The following is a 14956-nucleotide window of genomic DNA, read 5'->3' as shown; positions in this document are numbered from 1 at the left end:
TATATCTTTTAAAAGTAAAAGTAACCATTTTCACCAGTATTTTTAAAATCAGAATCACAGGCCTTGTCTTTTCCTGGCATTGTTTTCCTTGATATTTTTCTCCTCTTTTTCTTTCTCCAGGATGGTTTTATTCTCTGGCCTTTGTGGCCCTGCCTTCTTATCTCCAATTGCTCTGCTGTCATTCTGTCCTTCAAACAGCTCTAATTAACCTTAGAGCCCAACTCTGTTAGGCCGCAGGTCTCCTTTGCCTGTTCACTGTCACATGGGTTCCTTGTCCACATCTTCCTTATTTCTCCCTGCTTGGGCTTCTCTGTCTAGCCCATTTTCCTAAGGCTGTACATGCCTTGAACCAAATGGAAAGACGCCACGTTTCTGTGCTTCCTACTTCAGTTCCTCCCCAAAGGTATTGCTTGCCAAATGTTAGCTGTACCTTTCTCATGAAGCCACTTCTGATCCTCCAACAGAATGCTTTTTCATTCATCCAAGGTACATTGCCGTCACAGGTTCTTACATCTGGGTTTGTGTTTTTTCTTTCTATTTGGTTATTATCTCATGGAGAGTAGGAATCTTCATCTGCTGCCATCCCACCATATCTAACTCGCTTAGTACATTTGTTCAAAGAATTTCGGAGTCCTGGCTTCTGCTTTGTGGGAGAAATATCCTCAATTTGAAAATTTCAAGTTCTTATCTCCACTTTTCACTTGACAGTTTTGTAATACTTGGCATAAGCCGGTCTTTGCTGTCTTCGATCCATTTCACCAACTTTCCTCTGTTGCTGGAGCTCTAAGATTGCTCCTTCTTTAAGGTCTGTGTCCCCTTGCTCTGGAATGATGTACCCTCAGTCCGTGGCACAGCTGATATCCCTTCAACACACAGACTGGCTCAGATGCCCCCTTCTCTGAGGTCTTTCTTGGCACCATCTGATGGGCTTCTCCCTGCTCCTGCACCACACCATACTAATTTTCTTTGGCGCAATGACCACTGATGGGAATCATTATATAGCCATTTGTTTCATGTGTCTCCTACACTAGACTCGGACCTCAGCCAGCAGCGACTTCAGCTATCTTATCCATTCCTGTATCCCTTTCACTGAAACAGTGTCTGACACAGTAGTTGCTCAACAGACATTTGAATAACTAAAAATCAGCTAAAAGATCTGTCAGTTAATAAGGATATTCGCTTTGGGGTTGCTAGATAAAACTTTGTGTAGTAGGTCTTTGAATAACCACATTATTTTGTTAATAAGATGCTCTGGGAACTTAACTCTTGTTTATATCAGCCTATGGTAAAATTGATCTTACCATACATTGTTTTATTTAAGTCGCAGAACCTATTGTTGACATTAAGTGAGGACATAGTATATTTTTAAGTGTCTGATTAATTATGATACAACTAGAGGCCTGTGGGGTCCCTCAGCCTGGGCTGCAGGATTGGGCCGACACCGGCTCTCCGACATCCCCTGAGGAGTCCTGGATTGCGAGAGGGTGCAGGCCAGGCCGAGGGACACCACCGGTGCACCATCAGGGCCGGGGAGGGATGTGGGAGGTTGGCCAGCCAAGGAGGAGTTGCAGGAGGGCTCCAGGGCATGTCCAGCCCATCTTGCTCAGTCCTGATTGGCCAGACACCAGCAGCAAGCTAACCTACCGGTCAGAGCATCTACCCCCTGGTGGTCAGTGCACATCATAGTGACTGGTCGACCAGTCGACTGTCTGCCCCCTGATGGTCAGTGCATGTCATAGCAACTGGTCCACTGTCTGCCCCCTGGTGGTCAGTGCACGTCATAGTGAGCGGTTGAGCGGCCTTACCATATCATTAGCATATTACACTTTGGTTGGTTGAATGGACGGGCACAGCATATTAGGCTATTAAATAGGATTAGTTGATAAGCCTTAGATATTTAACATCTTTCAAGTATTTACTTAACTCAAATAATTGTAAAGTAGAAATTATTAGTGGGCCACTATTAGATCCACTGAATTAAAAGTATTCAAGAGGTACAGCAGCATAATAGATTTCACTTCTGACTCTTTGGTTACTTAGAGTCGAATCTAAGTGAGTCAGCCTTTTGGGGTTTTAGTTTTTCCATCTTTAAATGGGTCATACTTGTCCCATCCACCTTAATAGGATTTTACAGAATTAAGATAAAGTTGAAATCTCTTCATAAATCACCATAAAAATACAATATGGTATTATCAAAGAAGGGCTAGTGAGCACTGGTTATTTCTCATAATGTATATTTCATAAGTTCCAGGAGGTAAAATTTTTCTCTTTCTTGGGGCATAGAGCTGTACTCTCAAAGCATCGTGTTAGAGTTCTGCACCTTCACTAAAGGAATGTAAGAAGGTCCACTTTCTGAAAAGTTACCAAAATATGGTCACATATTTTTAAAGACAGCTTTTTTAAAAAAAAAAACCCATGTGATTTAAAATGAGTTACTAAAATTTTTTTGAGTAGAACATGTCAATGTGCAGTTAATTTTAATAATTTTGAAGAAATGATGACAATGCCAGATTAACCTTATATTTCTAATTGTTAATCTTAATAAAATGTAAGTAAGGCTCTTTGCTTTACACATGGCTTTTTTTCCAGCCGTTTCCCTGCCTAAGAAATAACCATATGATATGTTTGTGTTGTTTTTTTAATCAGGTAAATTGGTCTGATCTTTCAGTCACAACAGTAACAAAAACCCACCAAGAACTACAGGATTTTCTACTGAAGGTAAAAGTATAGATTTTGTTGTTAAAATTATTTTTACATAATATACAGAATCCAAAAACCATTACATCAAAATTAATTCCTGGGAAATTAAAATACATATTTAAAGGTTGGAGAACTCTCTATGAACATTAGCTGTAGAAAATGTCACGTTATTCTAAACATAAGTTTTCTTTATATTACGAATATAAGGAAATGAAGGATTTTCAACATTTTTTTTTTAAATGGAACCTTTCCTACTTCCTTGCTGAGATGTGTAATGTTGGTGGCTGGAGTACATCCTATGAAAGAGTGTGTCTGCAAAATAAGATGAGGCTTGTTTGCATTTGGTAGTGGATCTCAGACCTGACAGCTCTTCAGCTCCTTCTGTGGACTCCTTAAATATATCTCCATTTGTTTCTTCTTTGAGTTCCAAGTCCCCCTCCACTCACACAATGATAGATTCTCCAATAAGGTACAATGGGAACATCTTATAGACTTGCAGAGGTGAAAGGGTTCTTAGATCATTTTGTTCAAACTCTCATCTATTTCTTTTATTCTAATTTTATTTTATTGAAAAGTGTGTGGGTAGAGATAAATATTAAAATAAGGGAAGACGTTTAAATGGATAACCAAATAAATTACTGTTTTTCAATAAGCAAATGTTTTAAAATTTATAGTTAATCTATAATAATAAAAGAGTAATATGCTAATTAGACCAATGTCCTTCTGGATGACCTTCTGGACGAAGCTGAGGCTGCAAGGGAAGCCCGGGTCCCGGGTGCCAGAGGGAAGATGGTGCCAGCAGCTGGGAGAAGAAGAAGAAAGGCCTACTCTTGCATGAATTTCGTGCATCAGGCCTCTAGTACAGAGATAAAACAGAAAGTCCAGAAGCAGAAAACATTGCCAATTGAATTAATAACTTTTAGGTAAAGGTGTGACATAGTTATTGAACCAGTAGCATATGAAATTTTCAGGACAGTACTTGTCACCATAAATCTGTTCTTTCAGATCACATGGGTCTCTGTTTACTCGTAAAGCTAGGAGGCTGTTTGCCTCCAGCTTGCACAGCTGTGGGCAGCACGGGAGGCACTGGTTCTGAGGAGCACATAGTTCCCTGTGTTGGCAGTGTCAGTCCCGCTGGGTGAGAACTCCTGGGAACAACTTGATTCATTTCCATTTTCCTATGGCTTATTTTAAACTAAATCTAGGGTAAGGGCTGAGAACTCGACTTCAAGCTGGTGACCTAACTGCATGTAAAGATGAGGGTTATTAATTTCCAGTTGCCACAGGTCGCATGCCTGTGACATGTGAGCCTCAGACAGCATGGGGAGGAGGAGAGAGTGGTGGAAGGAGAGGTGTGTGAGCACTGTGGTCTGTGAGCTACTTTCTCCTCAGCACCCGGAGGAGAAGGTAGCTCCTGGCTAGCAGCCTATTGAAGAATAAGGAAGGGCAACCCTACCCCGCCCACACATGCGCTTTTAAATTCTTTTCTACTTACTTGTGACTTTTCTCTTCATAGAATAAATTTATCCAAAACAGGCCTCATTTGGGTTAGAGAGCAATGTGCTTCATTTCCTTTTTTCTGTTGCCCTTTCCATGACCGAATTCTAGAGCTGAGGGTGGGTTGCAGGGGATAAACAGCTAAGGCTCAAATACCCTGCAGCCCAGCACTGCCAGCTGTCAAGGCTGGTACTTACACGGAGTTAGAGTGGGGCTGCTACTTCCCTGTCTCCAGTGCTGAGAGAGTACCTGACCGACCCCAGCCTGGGGCCTGGCGCCTGGGCAGAGTCTGTCTCCTACTGGGTGGCCCTACGCTTCAGCTGCTATTTGTCTTGACACATTTCATTTTCATCACACAATTTTTCTAAAACCTTAGTTACTTGAAAAAATACAGCTCCAAATAAGTAATTCATTTTTCAGAATCATGGTAATTAACAATCCCCCTGCTTAGGCAACATTTGAATATACTATTTTTCTAAAATAGGACAGATGACTTATCAAGTTATATGAAATAGTCGGCAGTATATTTTGAATGTGTAGAAATTAATTGTGTATTTAAGATACACTTTTAAATTTTCTGTATATCATTTTTATTTTTTACATTCCTTTTAAAGTCTACAAAAGTTAAGAGCAAAAGCTGTTCTTTTCACAGCCTGTAATTCTAACTTGTATAGTTGCTGTTTAACCAAACCTCTAGTTTGCTGTAATGTGGAAGAGTGGGTTTGAGGCCAGTGCTTTCACATTCTTTTTCCCACAAATTGTGTCCTGCCAGCCACCTTTAGCTGCCTCTCCTTAGCACCTGACACCCTGTCTGGTATTTCTCTGGACCAAGTGGTTTCTGCTATCACTGTTGTGCCCACACTGCCGAAACAGTACCTAGGACAGGGGTGGAGTTTGAATATTTGCTGACAGGATGACTGAACAAGGAGTCACAAAAATTGTGATGAGGTCTTATAGGTGGTTATCCATTAGGCCTCAGTGTTTTTAAAGAACAGCTTGTGATAACAAGGTGTAAACTTCCTGGCACTCTGAGCGTATGCTGTGCTGAGGCCCAGCCAGGGCGCCAGAGGTGGGAGGCTAGATGTGCAGGAACCAAAACCAAGAGGTGAGAAAATCCAAAACGGTGACTAGTATAGAAGAGACATGAGTGAAAGCTGCATTTTTAGCAAATATGCCTTCTTCTAGGACTGGAAATAGTCTCTGAAAATTAAAGATAAAACCACTTGAAAATAGATCAGTTTATAAATACTGATGACTGTACATCCACACTGCCCGGTCGTATGAACAGTCATTGAGCAGTTGAAAATGGATCTACTAGAAGAGCATTCAGCCATTGGTAGTGGAAAAAGACTTCTCCACAAAGCTAATTTTCTTTGGCTGTGTATGCACATCCAGGAGAAATCGTATTTAAAATGGGGGTAATATATGACTAGTGTCCTAAATCTATTAGGACAATAATAGAAAAATTAAATATTGAAATGAATAGTAATTTCTTTGGAAAATAGGTAGATTCAGAACTTATTTCTTCCTGTTAGTGGTGTGTGTGGGATGCCAACAGAACCTTCGACCTCAATAGGTTAATAAATGAACGAGAAAGAACTTCATTCTCACATAACATCTTGCTTCCACAGTCTTACTGTGCCTAAAATGAACAATACTTTTTGCTACCTTTGAATTTTCCATTTCTGAATTGTTGACTCAGAATTCTGATTTGTCAGAAGAATACTTACTTTGGGTTCTGGTTCTCCAATTAAAATCAATATGTAAACTGACCATTTGTATAGATTGTTCTATTCCTGGGGCTACTTGGAGACTGTGTTAATGGTTCTATCCTTAATTTTAGGGAAAGTGCCAATAATTCAAGAGTACCTAGGAAAGACTAGTTATCAAAAGTCAAATTTAAAACCTTGAATTCTTGAAAGACTTGGAAAGTTAGTTTTATATAGATTACTAAGAACTTTTCAAAGTAAAGTAGTTACTAAATATATTGTCTTAAAATTTTGTTTTTAACTTAAAAATTTTCTTGGCCAAGTGATGATTTTGTGTGTGATTTCCAGTGCTCTGAGGGTACCTCCATCACATTGAGGAAAAGATTACTAAACCTCTAATTAGTGGGTTGTTTTTAAATATAAGTTAGATTAAGAGTTTTTACCCCATTTTTCATACCCAGTTCTTTATTTGGTGTCTAAATAGGTAATCTGACATTGCCTGTGATTCAGGGTAAAAGGAGGCACAAAAGGGATAACTAAAGGCAGAGATAACACTTTTCAGAATACATTTGAGGATAAAAATAATACTAGCTTCACTATGCAAAATATTCCCTTTAACTGAACAAGTTCGGTGTGGGTGAGACCTCACTGTGGTGTGAGGTATTTGCACGTGTGTTCCAGAAGCTTGTTGAATGCTGCTGGGTGACCCTGCTCCCTGGGAAGCCCCTAGGTGTGTTTGGAGGACAGATGTCAGCAAACTGCGTAGTGGTCGGCAAACTGCGGCTCGTGAGCCGCGGTTTGCCGACCACTGCCTTAGGGAAAAACACTTAAAAAACATTTTAATAATGTACTAATGTCTTTAACCTGAAGTCAAAACTTCTGGGTAAGGGTAATGCCTTAGAGCAGTGGTCGGCAAACTCACTGGTCAACAGAGCGGCAAACCTCGGCTCGCGAGCTGCATGTGGCTCATGAGCCGCAGTTTGCCGACCACTGTCCTAGTGGAAGAACCTACGCTGCTTCAGTATGGGCCCCCCACCCCCGTGTGAAGATTTAGAAAAGGAACTGCTTTGGGGTGGTTCTTGAGCAGGTGGCATTTATTTGCCTCTGTGCCTGCATTTACCAAGCAGGTGAGAAACTTAACCCTGACGATGCTCTTTTTATTTTCCAGCTTCCTAAGGAACTGTCTTCAGAGACTTTTGACAAGACCATCCTGAGAGCCCTGAATCAGGGGTCACTGAAGCGGGAGGAACGGCGACATCCTGATCTGGAGCCCATCTTAAGGTAATAGTTCGCTGGACACTGCACTCAGTGTCACAGACGGCGTCACCGCTGCTTGGAGGACTTGGGGCAGATCACAAAGTCTTCCTCTGGAGCACTTTTTAACATGGTCATCTTATCCTTATGTTGTTTAGGTCTTGACTCACAGTGAGACACCAAACTAATTCTTTTATCATTTGTTCTCTTTACCTCTCTGAAATCAGAAATGATTGTTTCTAAAATATGCAAATATTCAGTGAAACCTCTTTTTTCCCCAGAGGGGGAATCATTTTTTAATTTATTTGTATGGCTAGCTTGTGATCTCAACACCATTAAGATGTTAGACATTTCATTCTCAGTTTGTGAATTTTAGATTAGTATCATTTGTCGTTTAAGAAATACAGAAGTTATAATGGATAGGGGACAGTGCAAATGAGAAATAGGAAATCCTCTCTAATAAAAGAGTAATATGCAAATTGACCATCACTCCAACACAAGATGGCTGCCCCCATGTGGTCAAAGATGGCTGCCCCCCCCCCCCAATGTGGACACAAGATGGCTGCCACAAGATGGCCAGCAGGGGAGGGCAGTTGGGAGGGACCAGGCCTGCAAGGGAGGGCAGTTGTGGGTGATCAGGCCAGCAGGGGAAGGCAGTTGGGGGGGACCAGGCCGGCAGAGGAGGGAAGTTGGGGGTGACCAGGCCTGCAGGGGAGGGCAGTTAGGGGCAAACAGGCTGGCAGGGGAGCAGTTAGGCATCAATCAGGCTGGCAGGGGAGTGGTTAGGGGGTGATCAGGCTGGCAGGCAGAAGCGGTTAGGGGCAATCAGGAAGGCAGGCAGGTGAGCAGTTGGGAGCCAGTGAGAGGGATGTCCTAGCTGGATCGGGCCTAAACGGGTAGTCGATGTCCCTCAAGGGGTCCCAGATTGGAGAGGGTGCAGGCTGGGCTGAGGGACACCTCCCCCCCCCCCCCCCCACACCGGTGAATTTCATGCACCGGGCCTCTAGTGGGTTTATAAGTGAAGTAGAGACAGGTTGGTACAGCCCACCCTGCATTCAGTCTGTACACTGATTTCAAGCCCGGGCCTGTCTGTACCTCAGGTGTGGTTCCCATAGTCCAGTGGTCGGCAAACTCATTAGTCAACAGAACCAAATATCAACAGTACAACGATTGAAATTTCTTTTGAGAGCCAAATTTTTTAAACTTAAACTTCTAACGCCACTTCTTCAAAATAGACTCGCCCAGGCCATGGTATTTTGTGGAAGAGCCACACTCAAGGGGCCAAAGAGCTGCATGTGGCTCGCGAGCCGCAGTTTGCTGACCACGGCCATAGTGGATTTGCAATTAGTGTGTGCAGGTGGGATTTGGGCTGTCTCTTGGAACTCAAGCCTTGAATCAAAGGTGTGCCTGCTTATGGTTTTGAACAACTGGTTTGTAAATGTAAATGGAGAATCCACTGACTCTGGGTTTTAATCCCCAATTTTAGGCAATGTGTTCAGACCTGGAAATTTAGATTAGCTCCTTACTTCATATCTCAATTTTTCTTCCATTTATTTCCTTTATTTGTCTTCCTGTTGAATATTTACCTCCACATTTTGAGTGCTAAGAAGCAAGTTTGCTTTATGTATAAGGCAACTTTGGCCCATAAGGGTCATATATTGGTGTGGAACTTAATGACTTTATAATCTGAATGATAGGTCAAAAACCTTGGGAAAGAGTTAAGAATTAAAATTTTAAGGGAACATTTAAAGTGTTCAGAAACAATGGAAGAGGATTTGTACATTAAGTAGCAGGGTGACAGTTTAATTTACATATATATATATTTATTTTTTTTTTAATATATTTTATTGATTTTTTACAGAGAGGAAGGGAGAGGGAGAGATAGTTAGAAACATCGATAAGAGAGAAACATCAATCAGCTGCCTCCTGCATACCCCCTACTGGGGATGTGCCCGCAACCAAGGTGTACATGCCCTTGACTGGAATCGAACCCGGGACCCTTCAGTCCACAGGCCGACGCTCTATCCACTGAGCCAAACCAGTCAGGGCTACATATATTTTTGAGTGTCATAACCTTGAAGAATTGGTAGTATTGCCTATGAGGAAATTGAAGCTGCAAGGCTTGTTTAGGATGATTCAGCTCTTCAGTAGTTGAGCTGGTGTTCAGATCAGTAAGTAAACATTCCGTTACACTGTGCTATAACTTTGCCTTTTTTTATAGGGTCCCTTTTGTAGGGAAGACCTCCAGATGGAATATTTTAATTATACTAATAAAATAAGAAGAATTCTGGTTTTCAAAGATAACAGCCTAGAGTCATGGTGTGATATACATTGGAGTGAATCATTGCTTAGTCATGCCTTGGGAGGTAGTAATAATACTTGGAACTGACCTGACCACTACGCTCCATAGTCTCTCTGACTCTTAGCGTCCCAGACTTCCCACCTCCTGTGTTCAGAGTGTAGGAAGGGTTTTTTTCATGGTACATCAAATGGTGAAAAGTCACAGCTATGAGAACTGTACTTTTTCTGAGCAGAAAGGCTGGCCCACTTGGGCAAAAGGCTGAAGTAGTATACACCTTTCGCCAGAATTGAAACCTTACCATTACATTATACAAAATTAAAAATAAGCCTATTTATTAGATTCTTGCAAATAAGTTTTGTTAACTTTTATTCAGTTCCTCCTGTGGGAAATACATTAGAAAATAATATTCATTTTCTTAGGAAAACAATTTATTTTTTTTATGCCTGAATTAAACTGACACTTATGTTTGCTTTACAGTCTAAACCAGCCGTGGGCAAACTACGGCCTGTGGGCCGGATCCGGCCTGTTTGGCTGTTCTATCCGGCCCGCGGAGCCGAAAGAGCAGAGGGTTCTCTTGCTCTCCCCTCCGCTCCTTTACTTCGAGTTTATATTAGTTCACACAAACACTCCATCCATGCTTTTGTTCCGGCCCTCCGGTCCAGTTTAAGAACCCATTGTGGCCCTCGAGTCAAAAAGTTTGCCCACCCCTGGACTGTGACTTTTGTGTATTTATATTAGATGAAATTAACAAATCTCCTTTCTTTTTCTCTGCAGGCAGCTATTTTCAACCTCATCACAAGCTTTTCTCCAGAGTCAGAAAGTCCACAGCTTTTTTCAATCCAGATCCTCAGACCCTCGACACAGCCTCAGTAAGCATACTGCTCCTCTGCAGAAATCTGATGTTTTCCTGCTTGGGTTTCCTGCTTCACCATGCCGTCTTGTATGGGGTTGTCATTTCAGTTAAAGTCAAGGAATAGTAGCTTACAATTAAGAAACATTGGTAGATATAAGTGAATTTTATGCTGCAGTTTTAAAGAAAATAATATGTAAAAGCTACGGTCACGAAACAGACTGATTCCAAGGCCGGGGACAAGTCTCTTGAACTCATGGACATACAGGATCACCAGGTTCTTTACAGACCTTGCCACAGTGCTGGTTGCTTGCTGTATAATATACTCTTATACTCCACCTTTCCCCCTGGATCCTCCCATGAAGAACTCCCAGCCTCCTAGGCTGCAAACCTCAGCCTTATTCTTTTCATTTTTCCTCTTCCTATGCAGTCATTTAAAGGCCAAGCCACACCAGACAAAGGACGCCTTCCTTTTCACCCTCTCCTTACCAAGCTCATTGTTGTCAGTGAGGCTTTTTTTTTTCTTTCTTTCATGAAGGGACTATACAAAGCCTAGCTCTTCTCTTATATTCTGATTTCTCACTGTACTTTAACCTATCTCAGGATTATCTCAGAGATCAAATTGTTAATTCCCTATTCAAAACCTTGAAAGTTGGAAGGCTGGGCAGTCACTCAATACACCTGCCATTTCCTGTCCCAGTGTTCTGGCTCATTCTGCACTCAAACTTAATATGCTTCTTTTGTGACAGCCTGTTAAAGTCACACCTATTTTAAGACCCAACTGAAATATTACCTCATGAAGTTTCTAGTTTTTCTCTTATGTTCCTGTAGTTTGCTTTTGCCCTTATGTTTCAGCATTCATCACAGTCTGCCTTGTGTTTAGTTTTATACACATCTATCTCAGCTACCTTTTAAAAATAATATTTTGCCAGTAACATTTTTGTGTGCTGTAGGAGAATTTCTGCTAATTTTAAGCTCAGCCACTATAGCAAGTAGCTGAGTTGTGTTTTTTTAATCTTCTGTTTTCAAAGAAGTCACATTTTCCTATATTTAAAGGGGAAAGAAAATACATGTTTTTTAAATTTTAGGTGGGAAAGAGGTAAAAGAATAATATGATTGGATATTATAACATATGGATTAACTTTAAAGTTTTGAATCATCTGTGTGTGTATATGTATGCCTTAAATATTTTAAACAGATAAGTAGCAATTGGAATTAATGACTCTTCTTTACTACTAGACTAAGAGAAGATGAACAACTCCATGGTTAAATTTACATCTGAATAGTGACAATAGCTTTTTAAAAATATATATATATTTCTTTATTGATATCAGAGAGGAAGGGGGAGAGAGAGAGAGAGAGAGAAATATCAATGATGATAATCATTTATCAGTTGCCTCTTGCACGCCCCCTACTGGGGATCGAAATCCAGCATGTGTCCTTGACCCTGGGACCCTTCAGTCCACAGGCTGATGCTCTTATCCACTGAGCCAAACAGGCTAGGGCAGGGGTGGGCAAACTTTTTGACTCGAGGGCCACAATGGGTTCTTAAACTGGACCGGAGGGCCGGAACAAAAGCATGGATGGAGTGTTTGTGTGAACTAATACAAATTCAAAGTAAAGGAGCGGAGGAGAGAGCAAGAGAACCGGATAGAACAGCCGGATCCGGCTAGCGGGCCGTGGTTTGCCCAAGGCTGGGCTAGGGTGACAATAGCTTTTTAAAAAGAGAATCCTGGTCATTCTAGAGTGTATAGATTTAACAATCAGTGCTTTCTCCTTACACCAAGTTTAAGTACTTCTTACTGACTATTTACCTATAAATCATGTCTGATTAGTTCTAAAAAGGCATTGGTGCACAAAATTAAACTTTTAATTCAGGTTTTAATAGGCTGCCCAGGAAAATTCACCCAAGTGAGTAGTATATACGTAAATGACAGAAAACTCATCTTGAGAGCTTAGCAGTATTTAAATGACATGAGCAGTGAATGCTAAAGAAGCTGGTAGATCTTGTTTTAAGATATCAAGTTGTTGTGAAAATAATGTCTTAAAGTACACATTTTGAGATTATGGACAATCTGGTCAGGATGTTGAAGCTGTTTCACCAAAGAACATGTTACTGTCAAAGTTCATTTACCCTCGCTCTTTTGAAAAATAGCAGCTCTATCTTTTTTCCCCCATGTGGGAGAGAGAGCAACATTCCACATCCTGACAACCGAGAAAACAAATATTAAATTCCTAAATGACTTCAAATGTTGAACTCTGGAATCCTGCTGGATTTTCTATATTTAAAAGGATAACTAATCCATTGCTCTAACAGTGTTTTCTGTGGGTCAGTGCTGGTCCACAAATGGTTGTCACTGGTCTGTGATAAAAGAACGAAACTGAGAGTAGACACCTATTCTTTTGATATTGCCACAACTGTATTTTATAAAAGTAATGACCCACAACAAATTAGACATTTTAAAAAGTTTCATAACACTACAAATGTTTGAGAAGCACTGAGCATGCGGTGTAGGGGTGGGGATGGGGGACTGACAGATGTCAAGCATCTGCTTCAGTCCTGTGGTTTTTATGAGGAGACCTAGTCTCCAGAATCAGGGTCCCCACTCCTGCCCAGTGCTGTGTCATTTTATTTCTTAAAGGTCCTATGTGGTAGAAATGTTCTCTGTTACTAACTCCACTGTAGCCTTACCTGGGAGAAAAATAATCATTATATTTGTTTTCTTTATCATAATTTTCCTAAAAAGTTAATGGTATTAAATACTTCCTACAGATAATTTACAACCTTCTCTGAAGACTTCCAAGATATTAGAACACTTAAAAGAAGACAGCTCAGAAGCTTCAAGTCAAGAAGAAGGTAAATGTCGATTCACTGGAATAAGTCCTTCTGCCTGGTTTTAGAACAGGGATAGGCAAACAGACCATTAAAACAGGTTAAGGAGCTGAGAAACAGACATATGGAAACTTGGAATGTGACAGGTAGCATTACAAATAAGTGGGGAAAGAATATACTATCCAGTAAATGATGTTGGCTAGCTTTCCAATAAAAAATCCTATCCTGTATAATAAAAGCCTATGTGGTCGTGACACCCTCACGCCGTAACAACCCATCACCAGGAGGCTGTGTGCACAGCAGGTGCATGTGCAGCGAGGTGTGGGTGGGTGGGGACTTGATGCTGTGTGCATGTTGTGGAGGCGGGTCCTGTGGCTCCGCATGCTGAGGCCTGGGGTCCCGCGGCTCCGCGCACCAAGGCCTGGGGTCCCACAGGCACTGGCGGGGGCTTGACACTGCGAGACCCCCCCCCGCCCCTGAGTGCACGAATTTCATGCACCAGGTGTCTAGTATATATATAATTAGATGTGAATGACAAATTAAATATAACATGTAAACTTAATGTAATATGTAAAATTTAAACATTAATATCTGGGATAAGAAGGCTTTCTTGACAAGATGAAGCATGACCTGCCTGCCCAGTGTGGTTTAGTGGTTAAGCATTGACCTATGAACTAGGAGGTCACAGTTCAATTTTCAGTCAAGGCATGTGCCTGAGTTGCCAGCTCAATCCCCAGTAGGGGGGTATGCAGGAGGCAGCCAATCAATGATTCTCTCTCATCATTGAAGTTTCTATCTCTTTCTCCCTCTCCCTTCCTCTCTCTAATCAATAAAAATATATTAAAAAATAATAATACAATATACAGATGATATATTATAAAATTGTACACCAGAAAACTATATAATTTTATTAACCAATGTCACCCCAGTAAATTCAATAAAAATAAATAAAATTGGTAGACTGCTCGACCAGTCGCTATGACATGTACTGACCGCCAAGGGGCAGATGCTCCAACTGTTAGGTTAGCTTGCTGCTGTGGTCTGAGTGAGAGGGCCAGATATGCCCCAGAGCCCTCATGCAGTCCCTCCCTGGCTTGCTTGCCGGCCCCCATAGGCCCTGATTGGGACTGGGCGAGACAGCCCCAATTGCCGGCTAGGCCTAGGGACCCCACCTGTGCATGAATTCGTGCACCAGGCCTCTAGTTTTAAAAATAAAAATAATGAGATATCCTTTCACAATCTTTGGATTGGCAAAACATTTTTTATCTGACATCAAGGATATGAAGTAATGGGAATTCTCATCTGCTGATGGGAATATAAATTGTCATAACTATTTTGGACAGAAATTTGACATTGTGTAGTGAACTTAGAGGTAATTAATTTTATGCTACTGCCCGGCAATTTTACTTCTGTGAAAATTGTCCATGTGTCAGGGGACAGGGACTGAGGTTCTCAAGGTACCATTATATGTAATAGCAAATGGATATTAACACAAATGCTTTAAATGTTAATAAAGTTATAAGTAAATGTGACATATTCATCATGCTAGGTGGCATTTAACATAATTATATTCAAACATGTAACACTACTGAATGTGTTTGTGAATACATATATGGGTAGTTGAAATAAAAACAGTCACTGAAATATTTTCACTAGTTCACTCTGGTAGAGAGAGGGAGTTGAATGGAAGAGGGCCTTCAGTTGCTTCTGTGATATTTTGTTTCTTAATAAAAAGAGACATAGAGACATCTGGGAGGTGGGTACATGGGTGTGTTATATTAATAGATGTATATTTTTAATATTTGAGGCAC

The 14956-nt window shown here is 41.1% G+C and overlaps 1 protein-coding gene across 1 annotated transcript in view; it reads left to right on the top strand.

Annotated features, from left to right (window-relative positions):
- The window catches only part of ZCCHC2 (zinc finger CCHC-type containing 2), a 49895-nt gene that overhangs the window by 15381 nt on the left and 19558 nt on the right, over positions 1 to 14956 (top strand). The window contains exons 4-7 of the mRNA XM_080682998.1: positions 2647 to 2718; positions 7075 to 7187; positions 10237 to 10331; positions 13086 to 13169. Coding sequence (XP_080539124.1) covers positions 2647 to 2718; positions 7075 to 7187; positions 10237 to 10331; positions 13086 to 13169 — 364 coding nt within the window. The remainder of the gene's footprint in view (positions 1 to 2646; positions 2719 to 7074; positions 7188 to 10236; positions 10332 to 13085; positions 13170 to 14956) is intronic.

The sequence above is a fragment of the Plecotus auritus genome (assembly GCF_963455305.1).
Source record: "Plecotus auritus genome assembly, chromosome: 8".
NCBI classification, from domain to species: Eukaryota; Metazoa; Chordata; class Mammalia; order Chiroptera; family Vespertilionidae; genus Plecotus; species Plecotus auritus.
The sequence above is the reverse complement of the archived record's forward strand: the minus strand, read 5'-3'. Positions and strand labels throughout refer to the sequence as shown.